We start from the raw sequence: 23163 nt of genomic DNA on the forward strand, positions 1-23163 counted from the left end.
CACCACGGGATCTATACCAAGTAACCTCAAAGAATCTTGGGTGCTTCCCCTACTAAAAAAACAGACACTAGACCCTGCCATACCCACCAATTACCTACCGATCACAACAGTGCCCTTTCTTCTGAAAATCATAGACAAGATGCATACTCACAAATACAGAAACATCTGGAATCTCACCACTTACTAGGAGCACACCAGTCTGGCTTTCGGCCTCAGCATGGTACTGAAACAGCTTTAATAGACTTAAAGGCCCAGATCGACGAGATCAGAGATAAAGGGAAATCAGCCCTACTCCTCCTCTTGGACTTGTCAGCTGCTTTCGACCTTGTGGACCACAAGGTCCTTTGCAGCCACCTGGACTCGGCTGCCCATTTCTCTAAGGAAGCTATAGTGTGGGTACAATCATTTCTCAACAATAGGACTACAAGGGTCTTCTCCCCCACTGCAGCCGCAGACCCTTTCCCCATCACCTGCGGAGTGCCCCAGGGTCCATGTGTTTCTCCCACGCTATATAACATCTTCACGAAGCCCCTTTTCGATGATCTGGACCATCTTGGTATCACCTACACTAATTATGCAGATGATACTCAGATTCTCCTACCACTTACTGGTCATTATGACAAGGATTGGCCTTGGTGAACAGGGTGTGTATATCATCATCCAGGCATGGATGGCCACTCATGGTCTATGCCTGAATGATGACAAGACTGAGATCATCATCCTGGGAACCCCCTCTACCCTCAGAAAATTAGGACCCAGCTACTCCACCGGTGTCCTGTCAATTGGTCGACTGCAATTTGGTCGACACCATTTCGTCGAATGCCAAATGGTCGATTTTCTTTTTTTTTTATTTATATATTTTTTTTGTGGGTTTTCGTGTGGGGAAAGAAAAAAAAAAGAAAAAAAAGGGGGTTGGGGGGGGGGGGGGACCCCCCCAAAAAAAACCAAAAAAGGGGTTGTTAAAAAAAAAAAAAAAAATTCGACCATTTGGCATTCGACCAAATGGTGTCGACCAATTCTCCTGTCGACCAAATGTTTTCGACCAATTGACTGGTAACCACTCCACCTTCAACATTGATAATAACCTTATCTCGGCCGCCAACTAGGTGAAGATCCTGGGTATCTATCTGGACTCCACCCTCACCTTTAATAAACCGGATAATCCGATGGCCTCGGCTACTGCATATGCCTGCAAACTGATCCGAGCAGGAAAACCTTTCCTATCCAACAACAGCTGCATTACTTTGGCTCGAGCACTCATTCTGTCGAAGTTGGATTATTGTAATGCAATATACATCGGGCTAATAAGGCAATCATCAAGAGAATCCAGCTCCTCCAAAATAATGCTCTCAGAGCAGCACTTGGAATTTCAAGGAGAGAGCACATCTCCGAAACTAGAAAATCAAATGGCTGGCTTTCAACCTATGAACAAATCCAGTTAAAAGCTGCGTCACTCACATATAAATGTCTAAATAACACAGCACCTTGCTATCCCTCAGAGAGACTCCCCGAAATAAATCCTGCAAGACTCACCAGATCATCCGGCACGAATTGCCTCTTAGGCAGAATCCTGTGCAGTTCCCTTGGGGACCACTGCAAGAAGATTAAGACTACAGGAGTTAGCAGTAAACCCAATTGGTAGCAGTCTGTACCACCCAGATTTACCTGGTAGCTGTGGCTGAGCAGTCGGACTTCTCTCAAGAAGAGTTAGGCAGTATACAGAGGATACACAATAGGGCTAAAAACACAGTAGAACAAGCAAACACTGACCAGAGCCTTGTATCAAAAGTATATAATTATTTATTTAACACACACTTTAGGAAATACACTAGCACTATTAATCAAAGCAAGTTCAAAACACAATCAGAAAAGTAAACACACCTCCCTTAAGAATTATTAGACAAGTCTAAGTCAAAACGCCACTTTTTGCCAAAACAGAGGTGAGCGCGTAACTTAGATGGAACTCCAATAATTAAGTAAAAGGGAGAGAAAAAGGCAGGTCATAAAAATAAAACAGTTCCCAACAGTTTTAAAAGACCAAAACAAGTTAGTGAAGGCAGAGTCTACTGTAGAGCCAAAGTTCATAGGCCAGGCCTACTTTAAATGGAGCAAGGTGAAATGTGCCCAAGATCACACAGTTGCGAAACGCATTCAAGTCTTTGTAGAAATGTTCAAAAAGAGGTTGGGGTGGTTCAAAAGATAAAGTTAGAAAGTCTGGGGGCCAACCCAGTTGGAAAGCCAAGGATTTAAGGGTCACCTTGGGCAAACCGAAGAAAGGGAGGCCAGGTGGAGCACAGTACCTTTAAAAGTTGAGGAAGCTCCTGTGGTGGCAGTTGTTCCTGGCAGCGGGTGCAGTTTGTGGTTTCGACCAGGGGAAGAGAGGATTTCGTCGAGGAGGAAACTTGGAGTCGTTGCACTGCCCAGGGAAGAAAGCAACCGTGGAGTTCGTCGGTGAAAAGGTACGTTCCTGGTATTCGCGGTCACAGTGGTGAAGCTTGGCTATCCGGCCGCCAGGGTGCTTGGCACGGGCGATTCGACCAAGAGACGTCCTGGAAGGCGAAATGGCGAACTGGTTGATCCCACCAGCTCAGAGGAAGAAGACTCTTTCAGCAGAAGATCTTCTCTTGTCGTCAGGAAAGTGGTGAGGTTGTTGCAGCAGGGCTCCACCGGTGGTGTCGTCGTTGCAGATGGCTCAGCTTCTCCCCTCTTCGGATTTCTTAGGTCCTGTGGCGACTTCTGAAGTTCAAGTCCCAAAAGCCCTGCTTTTATGCAGAAAAAAACCCATTCAACAGCCTCGCTGTCACTCAAACATGCTAAGTGGTGAGCCGGGCGGCTCACCCCTGGCCCAATCAGAACAGAGTGCGACTTGGGTTGCTAAGGCAACGCAGTCCAAGGTGCCAATTCCCCCACCCACACATCCTGTGGAGCCCAGACAGAGTGGCACCAGTTGGAGGGCTTCTGTGGAGAAGCCCGCCAAAAAGTGGAACAAAGGGCCGGACCTTGGTTGCAGTTACAGAGACGGACACGAACGCCATTTGAGAAAAGAGTTCTGGCAAAAAGACCCAACCGGTGATTTAATAAATAAATAAACCGGCGGTATCTTTAACATTGCACCAAAAAGTGGTGCGTTTAAAATCAATGGGAAAATCCCATAGGAAATATTCAGGTGGAATATTTTGCGTGGTAACAACTGCCACCAGCCAGAAACTCGACAAGGGAGGACTGAACAGTGCCCCCTTGAAAACAGACCCAGGGGCAATCGAATTAACCCCTTCCAGTACTTCCACAATATGATGGTTTGTACTGGTTCTGTTCACAATTTTGGACTAGTAAAGTCAATGGTGACTTTATATGCCCTGGGAGACAGTAGTCAGTCCTAGGGTATGGAGTCTATATTTGGGGGTCACTATGACACCCCTGTGTTACTGCACAGAGGGTGCTGTGTAACACACACACAAACAGATGATACCATATGGAGTAAAAGACTCCATAGCCCATAAGCACACAAAAAGTCAGACATACCTCAAATCATGCCTAAGAGTGGGAGGAAAAGAGTCTCACTCTTAGCAGGTGAAAAAACGAACCCCAGAAATCCAGCAAAGCTGCTGGGGTCTCACTAGGTTTGGGAAATTAGCCTTATAAGAAAATTCCCCCTAACACCTCTCAGTCCCAAGATTCAAACTTCCAAGAGTCGGGGGATGCAGTTTCCTCGGCTACTGCATATGCCTGCAAACTGATCCGAGCAGGAAAACCTTTCCTATCCAACAACAGCTGCATTACATTGGCTAGAGCACTCATTCTGTCGAAGTTGGATTATTTTAATGCAGTATACATCGGGCTAATAAAGCAATCATCAAGAGAATCCAGCTCCTCCAGAATAATGCTCTCAGAGCAGCACTTGGAATTTCAAGGAGAGAGCACATCTCCGAAACTAGAAAATCAAATGACTGGCTTTCAACCTATGAAAAAATCCAGTTAAAAGTTGCGTCACTTACATATAAATGTCTAAATAACACAGCACCTTGCTATCTCTCACAGAGACTCCCGAAAATAAATCCTGCAAGACTCACCAGATCATCCAGCACGAATTGCCTCTCGGTCCCAAGATTCAAACTTGCAAGAGTCGGGGGATGCAGTTTCCAGCGCAAAGCAACTCCACTTTGGAGCTCACTACCCCCTCCTCTGCGAGAGGATCCATCTTACCTCAAATTCCAACTGAACCTCATAAGGTGGCTCAAAGACTCTGACAAGTAATGTCTCGCCCTTGCCCAGTCTCGTTCTGGCCTGCTCTGTATATTTATATATACTTCTTTACCTGCACGGTCTACTGGTGTTTTCAGAATATGTTTTGACCTTAGCCTGTACAGCATGTATATATATATTTTGCTTTGCTGTATGAACTAAGTTGTAATCTGTATGTGATTCTTATAATGTGTAACCAAGCTGTAAGTGATCTTATGCAATGACCCCTGAAACCTGAGGATCTGGAGCGCAATACAAAAATAATAAACAAACTTCATGCTCCCTCATGTCAGAAACAAAACAATCGGAGGACCTTGATTCATGAAAGACCATACTCGTCCCACTAGGGATAGCATTAGAAATATGCCTAGTCGACGTCCTTTTTCAAAAAAGGAAAACAAGATGCAATACTCTGCACCTACCATTAGATGTCGGCCTATGTACAGCATGTGAATCTAAGCAGATACAAGCATCAAAAATATGATTACGGTAAGTAATGTATGTCATATGTAGAGCTTGGCACCCTTTCTGAAGGGTCTGTTCTAGTGATTCAGTGACAGCTCAGGTGATGGCAGTGGATCTTCAATTGGGAGGACCGTTGTGGAGCCAGGGTGATGCCGCTCTGCTGAAGGAGAGTTACTGGAAGTGAGGTACAGTGAACTGTCCTGTTCGCTAAGGGGTACATTTTTTGCTGGTGCAGGAGATCCTGTACAGCCTAGGCAGTTCAACTAACAGACTAGATCCACTAAGTCCAGGTGTTTCTATTCATTATGATGTACTTTGCTGTTGTGTCGGGTAGCAGATACAGGCCTCCTGACCACCACCTTGTTGGTTCTCTAGATTCAATCTTCTCCTGTTAAGTCTGTGCATAGGCGTGCAGCAAGACTTTTTTGGGATGTTAATATTCTTCTCAATAGTTCAGAACATATGCAACTCTGTGCGAGAGTAAACTTCCATTTGAGATATCCAAATCAATGATTATCTGTTCAACATAGGGAGTGTTTAGTTTCAAATTTCAATTACTGTTCTGCAATGTAGAATAAAATAAACTATTTCAAGACAATGTTTACATACTTTTGCACAAGTAATCCCCATTCTGAAATCCTAATTAGTTTATTGCTTTCTTGTAGCAGCAGCAGCAACAACAGCAGCAGCAGCAGCAGCAACAACAGCAGCAACAGCAGCAGCAACAACAGCAGCAACAGCAACAGCAGCAGCAGCAACAACAACAACAGCAGCAACAACAGCAGCAGCAGCAACAACAGACGCAACAGCAGCAATCACAGCAGGTGACAACAGTGCCTCAGCCTCAAGCTCAGGGTCAGCCCTCTGGGCTAGGAATGCAGGCCCTCCCCCCTCAGCAGCCTATGGTAAGTGTGTACCTGAGGAGCTCCCCACCCCCAAGTAAACCAGTCTGACAGAGCAGGGTCTGCCTGTCCTCCTCAGTAGATTCTCCTACTATGGCTGCATTTCTTTGCTTTCTACTTCAGAGGATTACTTTCTAGTTCATTTAGCGCTCCTTCAATCCCAACTTGTTGGGAAGCCGGCTCCTGCTGCTGGCCAAGCAAAAAATGTCTATAAAGATGCTGCATTTTAAGAGCGTTTTTGAAAACCTTCTTTCAAAAGTAGCATAGTTCAGCAGTCTGGCTTATACCCAAGAGTGGGTAGATTTGATGTCAAGTACAGTTAACATATCTAAATTATTTCAATTAACCGATCACTAATCAGGGGTTCAGATGGATTTTCAAAACTAGCTCTGGGGAGGGATCGGAGAGACCACCGTATTTATTGAATATGTTAAAGAAACTTGGGTCTAGCCGAACACAATCGGGCTTGAGTAGCAGAGCAGCAGTGCTTTGACTTCTGGAAATTTGAGGCAGTGGGGGGTATAATAGTACAGTGAGACACACACAGACCACTCAAATAACACATCTTTACACATTTAGACATCCACAGTTTGTTAGTTCAGTAAAGATCACCAACACTTTCCTGCCAGTTTCATGTGTCATTGCTGAACTAATTTCACTAGTTTGAAAGTAAAGCGAATGAGAAACAATCCAAAAGTACTGATAATGGATGCAAAGCAATGAATTGGCAATGGAAACAAATTACCCTGCCTTATCGCTTTAGAAGTACCTCCATAAACAGTTCTAGTGCTACTATGGGCCCGATTCTCATCTTGGCACAGTGAGCGTGCTAAATAGCACGACTCCCTGCGCCATTTCTTGATGCCCTGGCACCACTGCTATTCTGATGTGGGCCTGGGCGTCTTCGCAAAGCACAACAGTGCTTTCGCTGTAATCTGCCTGTTTCTAATGGAAACAGGCGGATTGCAGAATCTCAGCAGCATTTTCATTAAATAACGAGAGAATCGTTGTTCTACAAAAATGCTGCCGAGAACACAGTTCCTATTCATCAAAGTGAGCAGCTTCAACATTGCAGGACGTTGAAGCTGCTTACTTTGGTGTATAGGAAAGTGTTCATATACACCCGTGTGGTGTATAATGAACACTTTCACGTACACCAAAGCAAGCAGCTTCAACGTTGGAGCAACGTTGAAGCTGCTTGCTTTGGTGTACATGAATGGTGACACTTCCATTTACACCAAACAAGGCTTCTTGTGGCACTCCTCCAGTTTAACGGCACCAAAAGTGTACCGTAAATGTGCGCTAGTTTAGCACACATATTAAACTGGAGGAGTGCCACAAGAATAGGCTTCCAAAAAGCCTGTTTATGAATGTGGCGGTTGCTAGGTTGGTTTCCAACCCATCCCAGCAACCGCCACATATATTCCGAAATTGGTGCATTCCTTCCGACTTCGGAGGAATGCGCCATCTTCAGAATAGGTCTTAAGTACCGAAAAGGTTGTTAAGCCTTTTAACGCCCTTTTCGATACTTAACACCAACTTGAGAATCTGGTCCTAAGAGTCACAAGTCCCAAATAAGTACCTGTATCCAGGAACTGAAATGCTGTAGAAGCAACAGGTAGGTACAATGTTACAGTAGTGAAGAATCAAAGGTAAGTTAAAAGGATTAGGGGTTCCCCTCCCAATCCCACCACTCCAGGGGATGCCCTGGGGTGGGGTAAGATCCTTGGCCAGAACTTCACCGAGCACTACCAGGCAAGGGAGAGGTAGGATGAGGTTTTATTTCCATACAACCCGCTGGAGGGAGGCGGAATGGTGGTAACAGGAATGCAAGGTCTTACTACGATTCAACTACAAAAAACCTTAGGGTCCTAGTTTTCCTGGGCCCACTTAACTTTATTCATCGGTTCCAATGCAGGGTGTCTAGGGGCCCAGGGTACAATGGTAGTTTTCGGGTTCGGGATTTGGTCAGACTAAGCAGTGGATCCCACACCAATGCTGTACCAGATAGCTTGTACCAGGAAACCAACAGGTTCCGATACACTGGAGATGTCCTGGATGAGGCTTGCCAACCCACAAGATGATTCCGGGTTGCTTCTGAAGGTTTCCGTGGCAGGATCTTCGTTCAGAGGTCCAGGCTGGTTGGTCCAAGCAGCCCAGTGGTCGAAGCACCATCGAGAGTCTTCAGGGATTCCATTCAGAGAGATAGAGCTACACCGGGACTTGGCTGATGGCAATGCTGTACGTACTCAACTGTTGTCCTTGGGTCTTCAGTGGGCTGCAACTCTTACGGGGTGGGGGGGTCTTGGCTCCAAAGCACGATCTGAAGAACAGCAGCAGGACTCCTCCTTTTAGTACCTATTTGAGGCTAGGTCACCCCAGCCCACCAATGGTAAACATCTGTACCATTCAAAATGACCGGGGCTGTCCAACAATGGAGGGCTTCTTACAACAGACATACTTCTCCAGCATGGGGTCTGGCATGTATTCACATGCTCATGAATATTCCCCGTCAGGTTGAGAATCCTCACTTTCACTTATAAAACTGTATTTCGAGGGGATTGGGTCCTCCGACGTATTCCATATCTATGACATGTAATCCCCACAGCTGTGCTGCTTCGGCAACTTTTTTCGAGGGTCTGCGTCGATGACGTTGATGCGCCGTCGTCGAGGACCTCGTCCGACGTCATCCGATGTGATAGCCCTCTCCCTACACCCCGCCTCTGGCAACCCTCTTCAGGTTTTTACTCCCCGCTTCAGTGTTGGGAGTCCGAGAGTGTTGCTCTGCGAGCTGCTTCTAGGTCTTTTGTGGTTTTTTTGTGGAAAAAGGTTCTAGTTTTGTTCTAAAAGAGCCTGTGTGCTCTTCTCGCCCCCTGCCAACAGCGGGGATCAGTTGTCGGTGAAGTTCAGCACCCCTCAAGGGGGAAGATCGCAGAAGTTTCTAGAAGGCCATCTGGCCTACTTCGTGGTCTACAACCATGACAGAGAACAAAGAAGAATGATCCCTCTTAGACCTCTGTGCCAAGTGCTGGCTTCGGAACCTGTTTGTGGAGGGCAAGCACCTACAATGCCTCTACTGCCTGCATCCGGACCACAGGGAAGAGGATTGCGAGATTTGCAGCAGATTCTCCTAGTAGACGACAAAGGACAGGCGCAATAGACTGGCGGCGTGTCTGAACGCCAAAGCCTCTGCCCCGAGCAGGGACACTCCTCACCCAAGATCGCTCGGTCCGAGGAGCGGTCTTCTAATTCCTGTGAGGGTGCCTCATCTGTGGGGGCCCAAGATGAGGCCAAGCACTGTAAGTCCGGTTCCTCCGGGGTCACTGAGAAAGCGGGTGCCACTGCAGGCAGAGCACGATCGACATCACCCTCCGCCTCCATTGCCAGCTGGCAATCGATCTCCTCCTTGAAGAGGAAGGCGTCCAACCCAGCTAAGGTGCGGGAGAAACCAGAGAAGCCACGGACGGAGGAGAAGGTGGCTGAGCCGCCCAAGAAGACCCATGCGGCACAATAAAAGTCTTCATCGACGATAGAGCTGGTGGTGGCTGCTAACCCCGAGAGGGTAACCCCCACAGCGCTGAAGGTAACCCTCCCTCTGAGGCGAGAAGCTGCAGTGGTGACTTAAACATGTTCTACCGGCACTCCGGAGAAGGGGACACCCCCTCAGAACCGGTTCCAGCCACTCAGTGTGGAAAAAAGGGAGGTGGGGGTGGAGCAAGGAGGACCCGTATCAGTCCCAGGCCGAGGTTCAAGCCATAGAAATTTCGTCCACGCAGGATGAGGATTTGAAGTCCCTGCACCCGGTCCCCTAGGATGTGGAAGAGGACAAAGGCGATGACGAGGGCACAGGGCCCATTGTTCCGATCACGCCAGTTCCCCCAAGGGATGCGTCTCTGGACATCCTATCAACCCTCCACATTTTGGTGTCGGAGATCCAGAAGAGGATGCCACAAGGGCCTGTTCCAACAGTTCTCCAGGCCCCTGATTAACCGCCTATAAACAAAAGAAAGCACCATCCAACGCCAACTTTTCAGCCTCCACACCCTTGTCGGGTCCCATCTCCCCCAGCATACGCGGACAAGGGGACAGATACAAGGACATACCCTGGAATTTCGGCACAGGTGTCCACGGACCCCGCAGGTGGCCCCTCAGGAGCAGCGCATCCCTCAGCTCTTGGAGGAAGTACCGGCCATGCTGCGAAAAGGGGCAATAGAGCTGCTTCTGCAGTGACTCTGGGGCACCAGAGTCTACTCGAGATACTTCTTAGTAAGAAAGAAGACTGGGGCTGGAGGTCCATTCTAGACCTGCAACGTCTAACCAAGTACCTCAAGTCTCAAAAATTCAGGATGGTCATGTTGCAGCACGTGCTCGGCCAACTGGAAAGAGGGGATTTCTTGACGTTGCTGGACCTGGAGGACACGTACGTCCACGTCCCCACTCACAGGAAACACAAGTTTCTATGCTTTGTAGTGCTGGGACAGCGCTTCCAGTTTAAGACCCTACCCTTTGGCTTAAAATCGTCCGACGGAGTGTTCACGAAGTTCCTGCCACTGGTGGTGGCCCATCTGCATCTATGGGGGATTCACATATACCCATACCTCGATGACTGGTTCATCCGGGCCCCCTCGCCGGATTTGGCCATCGGACACACACAGGCGGCCGTCAAGCTGCTGACGGATCTGGATTCTCCAGCAATTATCCAAAGTCCTGCTTGACACCATCGCAGAATGCTCTATTCCTGGGAACCAGGCTTGATACAGTGTCCTGCCTAGCATCACCCTCGGAAGAGAGAGTAGCGGCCATTCAGGGGAAGGTGCAGCGGCTGTTGCCGATGAAGACGGCCGGGGTGCAGAACCTCAACTCGTTGCTCGGCATGATGTCGTCCTGCATCTACCTCATCCGGCTCTGCGAGTTACAAGACTCTTGTTAAGTCTCTCGTAACCAGGACTAATGTCTGGCAGAGGGACTCCCAGGACCCCCCCTTGTTAATTTCCTTCCTAACTTGTACATTGTAAGATCAGGACACCCCACCTTATGTGGAGTGCTGAGGGGTTAGACAGTATCCCCTTTCTCGCTGCTTCTATAACATTTTGGTTACAGTGGCAAGCTAAACTGAAAGGCTGGTGGTAGTGGTTTTATCCTTCTTATTTTTGTGCAATGATTTACTCCCATGCTGTACTCACAGCCGTGGTAATGCACAGAAGGGTCACCATTGACCCAAAATGGTGGCTGGATTCTTTTTTTTCCATTTCTCTTTTGCTTGTCCTTTCTTGGTTCTTCTGTCGTGCTGGGTGGGGAAGGTCCTGGTTTGACTTGTCTTCGGCAGGAATCCTTTGTGAAGCCCGCCAAGTCTCCAGCGTGTCTTTGAGGACAGAAAACGGAGCACGAGTCATCTCTGCTGATCTTTGTCTCCTGGTGTGTCTGCCTGGAGCCAGTTCCACCTGGGGCGCCAGAGAGTGAATGGTGCATGGGTTCTGTTTGCCGGGTTCCTGCATAAAAGGCTGAAGACAAGCTGACCCCTAGAACAGAAGAAACAACGCAGAAGAAGAGAAAAAAGATGTCTGCAGCCACTTCCAGATGACCGGCGATGCCTTCTGTGTAATTGCTGCTGCTCGATGCCTTCTGCCCAAGCGTCAGTTGAACTCCAAAGTGGACGACTCTCCCCTTTTATACTGGTGGGACCAATCAGTCTTGAGACGACATATATTTCAAGCCATTCCATGATGGGTTGTGACCTTCATGGGCTGCAAACCGCCTATACCCTTGGACTTGTGGCCACTGTGCAGTGCATTGTCTTCTGAAGATCGAATCCTCTTGAAACTTTGATGGACTCCTTCCGGACCTCCAAGGGCAAGATTCCACTCCTTTAAGTTGTTGAGACCGAGAAAGTGAGACAAATCGACAAGGCGCTAATCATGCTTCACTGGTGCTTCCCAAGAGATGCCAAAAACGCAGAACCCTGCAGAATCTTTTGATGGAAGCTTCTTCACTCGACTGCTGCTGCTTCTTCAGTCTGCCTGACCAAGAATCCAGTGACTGGGTCTACTGCTGTTGCATCGTGGAAGCTTTGTGCTGCAACACCTTCAATGATAGATGTTAGGCAAGATTGTATGCAGTACTCTTTGGGTGCACTAAAATAACCTTGACCTCCTGGCAATAGGGACCCAACCTTTGGTATAAGTCTGCACTACACAGGTCGGTAGTGTGGCTGAGCAGCCAGGTTTATCTCAAGAGGGGTCAATGTGAGCAGTAACGTTGTGACAGAGTTTCACAGTAGCAGTTATTCAAATAAACACTTACACTCAAGGTTTGTTGATAAAACAATTATTAATTTATTTCACTGTTGTATAAGTCTTCCTCAGAAGGGAGCAATATATATAACACTTATAATACACTTCAAAACGGGTCTCTAAATCAGATGATACCCATTGGGGATGGCCCACAGACACTTCCTACACCCTCAGGTGACTTAATAGGTAGGACACTTTGGACATTGATTTATCACTGGTACATTTAGAGCAATACTGAGTTTGGTGCAAAAGATAGAATAGAGGAATAAAACCAAGGTTAACAATTCATAAACAGGTAAGTATTTTTAAAAACCTTCCAATGTCAAATAGGTTTAATCCTTTCCTTGGGGAAAAGATAAAGCACAGAGTCAAAGGTAAAGAGGAGTCTCTCGGGGAGCCAGGACAGCCAATGTTAATGTCAAGGGGATCTGAAGATCTTCTTTGCAGGTAGGTAAAAGTCTTGCACAATGTTTTTAGAAATGTTTGTAGAAAATAGAACACTTGAAGGGCCACAAGCTGGGAGGCTTGTGCGGGGCAAAGCTTTAGCAACTCTCCAAGGTAACCAAGACAGGCTCAACTGAGAGCAGGTAAGGCTACACAACAAGAGGTAAGTTCTCTTAGACTTTACAGTACCTCTGGTTAGAAGAAATGGTTCCAGCTGGCTTCTGTTCCTGTACAGCTCTGCAGATCCTGTTGTTCCTGAGCCTCAGTCATAGGGACAAGAGGGACAACGTCTGGGGACTCTTGCTCTGCAATGGGAAGGTCAGCAGCAGCAATGGGCAAACTTCAATTTAGCGGTTCGTCAGTGTTTCAGCTCCTCGCGTCCGGCAGCAAATAGCAACGCAGCGGTTCTCGGATGCCACTTCGGACTTTCCTTGCTTCTGGGGTCCAGCACTCTGTTGAGGTGGCTCAGGCTTGGTCAGTCCTGCATCGGAGAAGTCTGGAGGCTCTTCCCAGCGCTCGGGTCCGGCTTAAAAGCAACACACTCAGTCTGGTGTTCCGCTCCCTGGCACTTCAGTTCCAGCAGCAGTGGAAATGCAGCCAGCTCCGAGAGGATGTCCAGACGGGCTGACTTTGGAGTTGATTGGTCCCACCAACTCAAGGGGAGAAGTCATCCTTGCAGGGCTTCTCTAGTCAAGGCGAATTCGCAGCTTCAGCACAGCAGCAGGGCTTCACCGGGAAAACCAACGGTCCAGGAGTTGCAGCAGGCGTCTCTTCCAAGTTCTTATTTGGATTCCTTCATCCAGTGGTCGACTGTCTTCCAAGCCAGAAAGCCTTGCCTTTTATGCAGGTTTCTCCCATTCATTCCAGTCTAGCTGTCAATCACACAGCAGGGTGGCTGTCCTTGCCGGTCAGTCAGCCGGCCAATCACCTTTGGGTGCATTCCTGTAACCAAGGGGATTAAGCACGGGGTGTTCGGGCACCTTCCTCACTTCTTGCCCCCCCCAGACATACTGGAGCCAGAGGCAGGTTTCACTCGTGAAGCCTGCCATAGACAAAACAAACAAAGGTCCCAAACCTGGTTTGGCACGCAGAGTAAATCTCAAGAAGGACCTTCCCAACAAATGGTGAAAAAAGAAGAGCGGGCCTATTTTGACGAAATGGGTGCCTTACAGTGGCTGCGAAGGCAGCCTATGGTAAAAACACACAATGGTAGGAAAAAGTAAACCAATGCCACCAGCCATTAGTTGTAGAAAGGGTAACATAAAACATGTACATGAGAAACTAGACAAAGGCGATACTAAGTAACCACTCTCCAAGGCACACGGGTAAAATAGTGTGTCCTGGGTCTAGAAAGTTACATAAGTAAAGTCAATTTCACTTCACTGCTCTTGGAAACAGTAGTTTCACCAAGAGAAGGTATTAAACCTTTGGGAAATCTCAGAGACTTCCCTGTGCCACTGCACTGAAGGTGCTGTGTCACAATGCAAAGATGATGCCTATGGAAATGGTCAGACTCCAAAGTCACAAGAAACAGAGTCCAAATCATAGAAAAATATATGAGCGAGTGGGAAAAGGTCTCACTCTCTCCAGGTTAGAAATTAAAAGTCCTAAAGTCCAGCAAAGAGAGCTGGAGGTCTCTAAGGTAGAAGGGAATTAGCACATTTCTGAGAATTCTCCCGAACATACAGGATCATTCATTCATTTTCAACAATTGATGAGTGTTATCATGTCTGTCTACAGAACCCATTCAGAGAACGGGTACTTTTGCTAGTGTAAAATATACCATTATATTTATATACCTTTAGAGTGTCAGTGTTTCTTTGGCCTATGTATATAACCTAAGTTCTTTGTACCACCTACAGCCCTATTCTCTCTACTAAGAGAAGCCTGACTGCTCAGCCATTGCTACCAACATACGTGTGTTGTTTAGGCCTATACTAAGAGTTGGATCCCTCTGTCCCAAGTGAGAGTGCTCTATAGTCCTACCTTAGTTGGACTTCAGTAAAACTCCCTAACAGGCATTTCCTGACCTGAGAAGGCACTGCCATGTTAAGTATATGGTACTCTGAAATGGCATTGTGCAGTAAAATATGGAAGTACACACAGGAAAAATGCGGTAGATAAATATGCGCTGCCACCAGCCCATCTTGGACACATCACAAGACAAACGGGAACGTTATTAAAAGGGATTCGAAGTACAGCTACATCACCTTACTGTAAAGGTGACGTGTGCTGCATAAAACAAGAAGGATCTTGGCATGGTAAAGGTTTTACTTACTTCCACAATTCAGGACAGGAGTTAAATCGCAGCAAAATCGTTCCTAACTGTTAAGTAAAATAATACTATTTACACAAGAAAGTATCACATTCAACACACAAGGCAAATAAAATTACTATTAGACATTTTTACCACAGTTTGGTAAGTAACCACAAAATAGGTTACCGAACACTTCAGTATTCAACACAGTTAGAAACAGCTATACTGTTACTGATAACTGAAGTGGGGAAGAAAGGTTAGACATGGATTCACAAGCCTTAAAATCGCTATTGTGCTATAAAACACATGAGCAATGCTTTGAAGTCTTTCCCTACCCTTTTCACTGTTACGCCGTTTACAGACAGGTGGCCTTATTGTTAGGCAGTTTTTTCAAAGTCACTACCTAGGTATAAAACCAACCTAGGGTTAACACAGTTATTCACAACCCGAATTAAGCAATGCCCCACTCTGAAATAATGTTGACCAAGCAGCAAGGCTCAACTAAAGAGGTAAGGGGTACTGTTGTGTAGTTGATGCTTAGCAGAACGGATCAGGGAAAGACCCACACAGGTAAGTTATAAAAAGACTATTTATTACAAAACTAAACTAAGGCACACTTTAAATATTTCAATACAAATAAAAACACTTACATACATATATACATCTCAGTTTGGTAACCTACTCCCAGATATCCATCTCCCAGCGGAGATGCTCTTCGAAAACGTTGCTGACACCATGGGACACAACATAGCTCCTCCTGGCGTCTCCACATGCCGGACATGACATCGGGGTAGTATATCTAAAGACACCCCCACCTCGGGACCTTAATTCCTGTTTTCTGTGCGCACTGCTTGTTTTAAGGACACCACTTATTGGATGTTTTTTTGCTTCACGTTTTCTTCTAAGATATGCCAAATCCAACAGTCTTCAGGGTTCAAACTCTGGTCGACTGGGGGCATCAAATGTCTGTACTCCTACGTCCCGGCCCCTTGCCTCCATACTTGTGAGACGGAACTGGAGCACTTTTTGTAAAAAAAAAAGCATCAAATTGAAAAATGTGTCCTCGTTTTACGCAGGGCACAGCATGCAGCCATAACCCTGCCCTCCTTAGTTCCGCCCCGTGCATCGCCTTTCAGTCCTTTTCTCCGCTCTGGAAGACTTTTTCTTTTTCCCTTGTCCCTATCTCCTGCTCTGGTTCTACGGTCGCGTAGTCCTCCATCTATACCGGATCGTTTGAAATTTGTTGCTTGTTCCACTTGCGAAAGTCTCTTTGCTACGGCAGATCCCCATTCTCTCTGTTTGGAGTGTCTGTGAGCGGATCACTGTTGGGACTTGTGTTTCTACTGCGACTCCCTTTCGGTCCTGGCAGTTCCTCCACCGAATTTTCAACTCTTCATCGACGGAAACAAGAGACTCCCAGTAAATTCCTTACTTTTCAGGGCACCCCGGCCGGTGGAATCCATCCCGGGGTCCTCCAAGTCTGGGAGGTGCCTCGCAGGCCTAATAGGCTTACCAGGGTTTTCTCAGAGTTCCTCCTAGGGGCCTAACGACACTGGATCACATTCCGAGTTACACCAATCAGGTGCTAATAGCCAGCCCAGTCGTGCTGAGGCTTTGGGTACCGGAGTTCGCTCCAAGGTCTCCTTGTTTGGAGCTTCCTATACAGGCACCGGGGTGCGCCCTGAGGCTTTCTGTGCAGAACAACGGTTCGAGGGCCCTCTCGGAGGAGCTATAAAGACCAGACTCCATTCCGAGATTCCTCTCATCGAGGCTAAGGTGTGTGTACCGACAGAACTGCGAGACCTGTTAAGGTCTTGTCAGTGAGGTGGATTCCTCAACGTTCCCACACTCGCGGTGATACCGGTTCTGTTAATGGGGCACAGGGAGAGGTCGCAGGCCGTATCGCCTCTGTTACCAGCTTTGCCGAGGTTCCTCTCCTGGAGGCTAATTCAAGGGGTAGGATGTCCAATAATCATCCAAGGCCCCATAGTACCGGCTCTGCCGAGGATCCTTGTGTCAAGCCTAAAGTTTTGATCAAGTCCCCTGACCAGTCTGTGGAGTTACCTGTCTCATCCACACATGTGACGCAGTTTTCCTCAGATGCTCACAAAATGGTGGGCCTTCCCACGTGGTCTACAGCAGCCATTTTGGATTCTTCCCTCACACCCACGCTATCTACGGTGGGTGCTGGGAGCTTTCTTTTTGGTGCACAACTTTGTCCATGGGACAGTGTGAATCCGTTCCACCCTTCCTATGACTGGCGCGCTCGGATGCCACTACCGCATACGGTCTCGCTTCCTCCTACTTCTGACCCACTGGTCTATGTAGACCCCGTTGGTTGTGTGCCCTCTTGGCAGCCTTCCTCACTAGGTTCGTTGGGGTACGGCCCTCATGAGCGGCCTCTGCCCATTCCAGTACCTAAAGTTTCGGCAGAGGATGCCTTTTTTGGGTAGTTTCAGTGTCTTATGAGCACGGGTCCCATGAGGGAGTACTTTAAGGGCCTTTTAAGGGAGATCTGCCCTCTGGTGCCGCATCCTGCCCGGCAGTTCCATTCACGCACTCGTCGCCCCGGCAGCAGAGCCACCTCTACTTCCCGGCCCTTCTCCACCTCTTCCGCCTCTGCCTCAGATTTCTCCGGTTGACAAGACTCCAGCAGAGCGAGACGTCAATTTGATGCCGGTCGCATCGCAACCGGCGGATCCTGATGTTCTAGACGATGCTCAGGCAGACTAGGAAAGTGAGGACCAGCCCCGCTCTGTCAGAGCATTCCATGACCGGGTTCTAGACATATCACACCTTGAAACCAGTACCTGAGGCACCTGCTCCACAAGAAGGGGTGCTTTTGGAGACACTCACCTTGTCTACCGACTTGTTCCTTCAGAAGGACGTTCTGGCCGAGGCCCGCAAAGTCTGGGATAAACCCCACACTGGGCTACACATAAATAAGGGAATTGACGCCCGTTACAGGCTTCAAACCTCAGAGGAAGTAGCCTTGGCGTCATGTCCGCTCCCTTGCTCTATGAAGGTTGCGGCCACCACTCTACAATCCAAGCTGGCCTCTGTGACCTCTCCTGCCGCTGCTCAAGTTCTGCCAATGAAGACAAGTTGCTCGACTCCTTGGGCAAGAAGGTTTTTGCCAATTCGGCACTGCAATTGTTAGGCTAACGCAGAGCTCATTTTGGCGGCAGCAAATATGAAACTGTGGAGGGATTTGGCGGATTTTCAGGAGTTCATTCCTGGGGACAGGCTGGAAGACTTTAAAGGCGGTTTGTCAGACGCCAGGGTATTGGCGCATGACATACTGGAGGCTTCTGCGCACCATGTCAACACCGCAGCTCGAGGCCTCTTGTTGGGGGAGGACTCCTCTCGTCAAGCTTGGCTTCATGCAACAAAGTCTTGGAAGGAGGTCCAAGATAAAGTTCTGGCCCTGCCTTTTGACTGCAAAGAGTTGTTTCATTCTTCAACGGATGATGAGCTTACAAAGACTAAGGCGAGCACGCAAACTTCCAAGTCTGTCAGTGCTAGTGAAGCCCCCAGTCAAAGCTCAGAGATCTGGATCCCAGTCTCGGTCTTCCTCAGGCTTCAGAGGGTTCCAGGACCGCAGGTCACGCGGAGCTGATTCCTCCCCCCCTCACCCCCCCCCCGACAGGTAGCTCCTGTCGGAGACAGCAACAGGGTTGATTTATCTCTCGGCATTCAGCCTCCTCATCAGGGACAGGTAGTCTCTCCACCGAAAAGTCTGCAAAATGATATTTTTTGCCGCTCGCACAGGACTCTAGTGGGAAGACGAATCTGGTCTCATCTGGAGGCGTGGCAAACCATCACTGAAGACCTGTGGGTTTTGTCCATCGCTCGGGCAGACTTGCGCCTCCCTCAGAGCCGAGGTCCAGAAGCTTCTAGATCTCAAGGCGGTGGAACCTGTTACCCTAGTGGAACGAGGGGAGGGGTTTTACTCATCTGTTCACAGTGCCCAAACCCAACCAGGCTGGCCTGCGCATCATCCTAGACCTTTCCCAGCTCAACCTTTCTCTTCCCCAAGAGAAATTCAAGATGATCACGTCCTGCCAAATAACGTCCTCTCTTCAGAAGGGCGACTGGCTCATCGTTGCGGACCTTCAGGACGCGTACATGCATATCCTGATCTGGAGCCCGCATCGGAAATAACTGCGGCTCTCCCTGGGAGAGGAGCACTTCCAATTCTGAGTGCTCCCTTTTGGTCTCAGCTCAGCGCCACGTGTTTTCATGAAGATGTTGGTCATAGAGGATTTTCTTGGGATTTATGTGGATCCATATTTGGACTGGCTTCTGCTCAGTCCTTGTCAAGTGAAAACCTTGAGCAACCTTCAGTCTCCCCTCCAGCTCCTGTTCTGCCTTGGGCTGTTGGTGAACTGGCAGAAATCCTCCAGGTCACCTCTCCTTGTAGATCTAGCCATTCAGATTTGTGAATGGTCCATTCAGCACGGTTTTTGGCTGCTGGCGGTGCACATTCCGGCCCAACTGAATGTGACTGCAGACTCTCTGTCAACGAGCGGTGGTCAGCTAAGAGTGGGATCTGAACGCAGAGATCCTCTCCGGTATTTTTTGCCATTGGGGCACTCCAGAAGTGGACCTCTTTGCGACGTCATCGAACAGGAAACATCCTCTTTATGCTTCCAGGAACGGGCTCGGAGCTTCTTCCCTGGGGGATGCTCTCGAGATTCCGTGGCACAACATGAGGGCCTAGGCCTTCCCGCCTCTTCCTCTGATTCACCGGGCGCTATGCAAGCTCAGGAACACAATGAATTGCATTCTCCTTTTCATAACCCCTTGGTGGCCAACCAGATTCTGGTTTTCAGAGCTTCAGCATCTGTCAGTCTGCTCGCCGATTAGGCTTCCGCCGATTCCCGACATGCTTCACCAGAGCGATCAGCCGATGTGGCACCCCTCCCCTCAATCGTTAAGCTTGGCGGCCTGGTGCCTGAGTGCAAATCCTTAGAAAGTTTCAACTTGTCTGTGGATAATATGTGTATTATCCAGACGGATAACCTTCGACAAGGTCTTAGTATAGGAGCAAATGGATCTGGTTCTGTCACTCGTGTTTAGCTAAGCAGCTGGACCCCAGAAAAGCTACCATCGACACGGTCTTGTCATTCGTTTCTCATCTGGCAACTTTGGCCATAAATGTCTTGTCTTGGAGGACTTATTTGTCGACGATCGCTGCTTACCTGTCCACGGACTCTTGCTCTTTTTCATTGACAAACCCTGCCATTAAGACACTTTGCAGGACTATTACATCTTTATCCACCTGTGCGCAACCCGCATCCAAAGTGGGAATTGAAAGTGATCCTCACTGCCTTATGCCATAAACGTTTTGAGCCCATGGCTATGGTGGACTTGAAGTTCCTTTAGTGGAAAATGGCTGGTGACTTCGGCAAGGCGTGTAAGCAAGCTTCAGGCCTTGTCTGTAGAACATCCATTTCTCATCTTTCATAAGGATAAGGTTGTCCTCCGGACTAATCCTTCTTTGCTTCCAAAGGTGGTATCCTGAACCAGTCTATTTCCTTACCCGCTTTCGTTCCAGACCCGGCCTCAGATGCTGAGGGTATTGAATAATTTGGATGTAAGACGAACTCTAAAGTTTTATCTGGACAGAATATCTAAACCTAGGAGCTCTTCCCAGCTTTTTGTGACCTTCGGAGATCCGAAAGGCAAGCTGGCCTCGAAAGCGACTATCTCCCGATGGATAGCTTCCTGTATTTCAGAGGTGTATACCGTTCAGGGCCTTCAGCCTCCAAAGGGAATTCATGCCCATCTTGTGCGGGGCAAGGCAGCTGCCGTTGCCTTCCAGAAATATGTTCCCTGGGAAACCATTGCCAGAGCAGCTATGTGCGCTTAGCTATCAGCTTTTTGTAAGCTGTACTGTTTAAACCTGCGCTCCAGAGCTGATGCTCAGTTTGGGCATGCGGTTCTTAAAAACCTCTTTCAGTAAAGGAGTTCCATCCACCCATTTTTCTGTAAGGAGTGCTTGGTAATCTCCCAAAAGTATGGAGGAAAAGGGGACTGGACGTAGGAGTATAACAAAGTTACTCAACGTAGTGACTACCTTACTTTTAGTCCATAGCCCCCGTTCCTCCATACGCCTGCCCGCCGTCCCCTCTAATAAGTATCCTCTGTTATTGCTTAAAGGTCTCAGACCTGGCGATAGAAAAGGACTGTAGGCGATGCGCGGGGCTGAGCTAAGGAGGGCGGGGTTACGGCTTCGTGCGGTACCCCACGTAAAAAGAGAAGGACACATTTTTCAATTTGATGCTTTTTTACAAAACGTTCTCTGGTCCCATCCCACAGGACGGAATGTCCCAAAAGTATGGAGGAAAGGGGACTATGGACTAGGGGTAAGGTAGTCACTTGGGTGAGTACCTTTATTTCGGACCTTCACCATATTTGTCTTTACCTTCTCTGTGAGCAGCACAACATGCAGAATTGCACTGTCGATGCACCCCCAAGGCACTTGGGTAGCGTGAGGAAAAGTTGTTAACCTTTCCTCACAAGGAGAAGCGTGATGAGCAAACTCGTTCGAGGTATCCCAGCGTAGAAAGCAGCAGTGAAGAAAGTCCCCAGTCCGCAAGGACAAAAAGAAAAAGTAGCACCGCAAGAGATCCCGGTCTCCAGATGTTTCTTTCAAGCACCATTCTTCTTCCTCTTATGAGAAGAGAATTCCCCCACTCCATGGATTCCCCTGAGGACCAAGCTCTACGTGTACCTTTCCCCACTGTGATATACCTAGTCTGTTTGCCAAACTCCCAAGGGGTTTGGGAAAGCAGGACCTCCCTTGGATTGACTCCCCACCAAGGGACAGGGACTCTATTACTGAGATATTGTTCGCATACATGGGAATGGCAGAAGTGGATCTGTCTGCCAGCTGTGGAACTATAAATAATGTAGGATATAGATTTAAACAAACAGTTGGCTCAAGGTAATGCTGATCTTTCAAGAAGGCGGAAAAATCCTCTTGCTCCCTTGGGGTAAAAGCTACTCTCCCCTCTTCATGCAAAATAACCACCCATGCCCTGCTGTGGCATGACAGCTCCCTGTCAATTATTCCCGTCTCCTGTATTTATCAATACTGCTCCTTCTAATGCCATTTTGGATCATTTATTCTACACCTATGTTGCCCTTTTCTTTTTACCCTTCCTCTATTTTCTTTTGATCCTTCTCCTGCTTTAACCTACAGTGATGTACGGTAGTTGTATCTCTGGCCATGGTCTCATGTCAATCCCCACAATATTTTAACTGTCTCTGTACTTCTTCAGGTAGGCCCTGACATAGAATATGATAACACTGGTATATTTGTTTCACAATGGTGTTTAGTTTCCAAACGCCAATGTTCTTTAATATCTTGAATATAGGTAGCAGGGTCCTCAGTAGGCCCCATCTTCCTAGTCATAATGGCGCTCCCGTCAGATTGATCTGGAAAAAGCACCCTCCATGCCTTCCATACATTAGCTCTACAATTATTAAATGGTGACCGTCATATTTAGTGGCATTATGATCTGTCACTACAAAATAGCCTGCTTGCTTCCACACGTCCTCTGCCTGGTCACCCAATATGGATGCAAATAGGCTTTTCATGTTACCTATAGCGAATGCTATCCCAGCTGTGTGTCTCTCTAGCTTATAGATCCACCGGCCTGCCTCTGCTGTGAGTAATGGCAGCTTATCCATCAAGTTATTTTGTCTGTCTGATTCCATGGAGTATAGTGGGGTTGCCCTAAACCCTTGTGGAGCAGTGGGAATTACCCCTTTCTTGCGCAAAGCTGATATTGCGCGGTTTCTCCTGTTCAATGTCTCAGCTACATGGTGTGGCTGGTGTTCTGGGAAGTTTCTTAAGAAATATGGTGATTTATGGTCTACATTTATGGGCAGTATTGATGTTAGTGGTGGATACATGCTTAAGTTTGGCCCCAGTAAATCTATCATCTCTCCTACGCCTGGTCCTTTGGTATCCATTTGTGGGGATTGCGCTGCCTCTTCCCCTACCCCCTTCACCATCACTGTCTACCCAATCTGTTTCTCTGTCACTTTCTCCACTCCCATCATCCCCAAGTAGGAGATCAAAACTCACTCCCTGAACATGCTCCCTTACATATGTTCCACTCATTATCTCTGGCAACACATCTCTGGGTCTCCAGAGCCCTGGTCTCTGGGGTTATTTTCCCACTGCCTTCTCCCAGCATCTCTGGCATTATACCTCTGCACATCATTTGGCTCATCTCCTTACTCAGTTTTTCACTGTCTTCCTTTTCTCTTGTCATTCTCCTGTTCTTATTTATCCTCTTTACATACACATCCCTTTCTCCTACCTCCCTCTTCCTTCTTTGTCTTTCCTGTTGCACTCTCTTCATCTTCTCTGCTCCGTCTCTCTGTTTCATCTCTTTTCCTTTGTGCATCTTTTCCTCTCTCATTCCTGACTTCCTCCCCGGCTGCTTCCTTCATTTCTTCATACTCCACTACCTTCACATAATTATTTTCAGTGCCTTTCCCATCGAGTTTCAACAATATATTTCCTCCTACCCATGTCTCTGGT

General features: G+C 47.9%; 1 protein-coding gene across 5 annotated transcripts in view; it reads left to right on the forward strand.

Annotated features, from left to right (window-relative positions):
- Positions 1-23163, forward strand: part of MED12 (mediator complex subunit 12) — a 1704158-nt gene that overhangs the window by 1634722 nt on the left and 46273 nt on the right. For 3 of the 5 annotated variants that reach the window (XM_069612387.1, XM_069612384.1, XM_069612386.1), the window contains exon 42: positions 5373-5612. In XM_069612387.1, coding sequence (XP_069468488.1) covers positions 5373-5612 — 240 coding nt within the window. The remainder of the gene's footprint in view (positions 1-5372; positions 5613-23163) is intronic. The other 2 variants (XM_069612388.1, XM_069612385.1) reach the window with 2 other exon arrangements.

Source organism: Ambystoma mexicanum, chromosome 5p (genome assembly GCF_040938575.1).
Source record: "Ambystoma mexicanum isolate Mex_15411 chromosome 5p, UKY_AmexF1_1, whole genome shotgun sequence".
NCBI lineage: Eukaryota > Metazoa > Chordata > Amphibia > Caudata > Ambystomatidae > Ambystoma > Ambystoma mexicanum.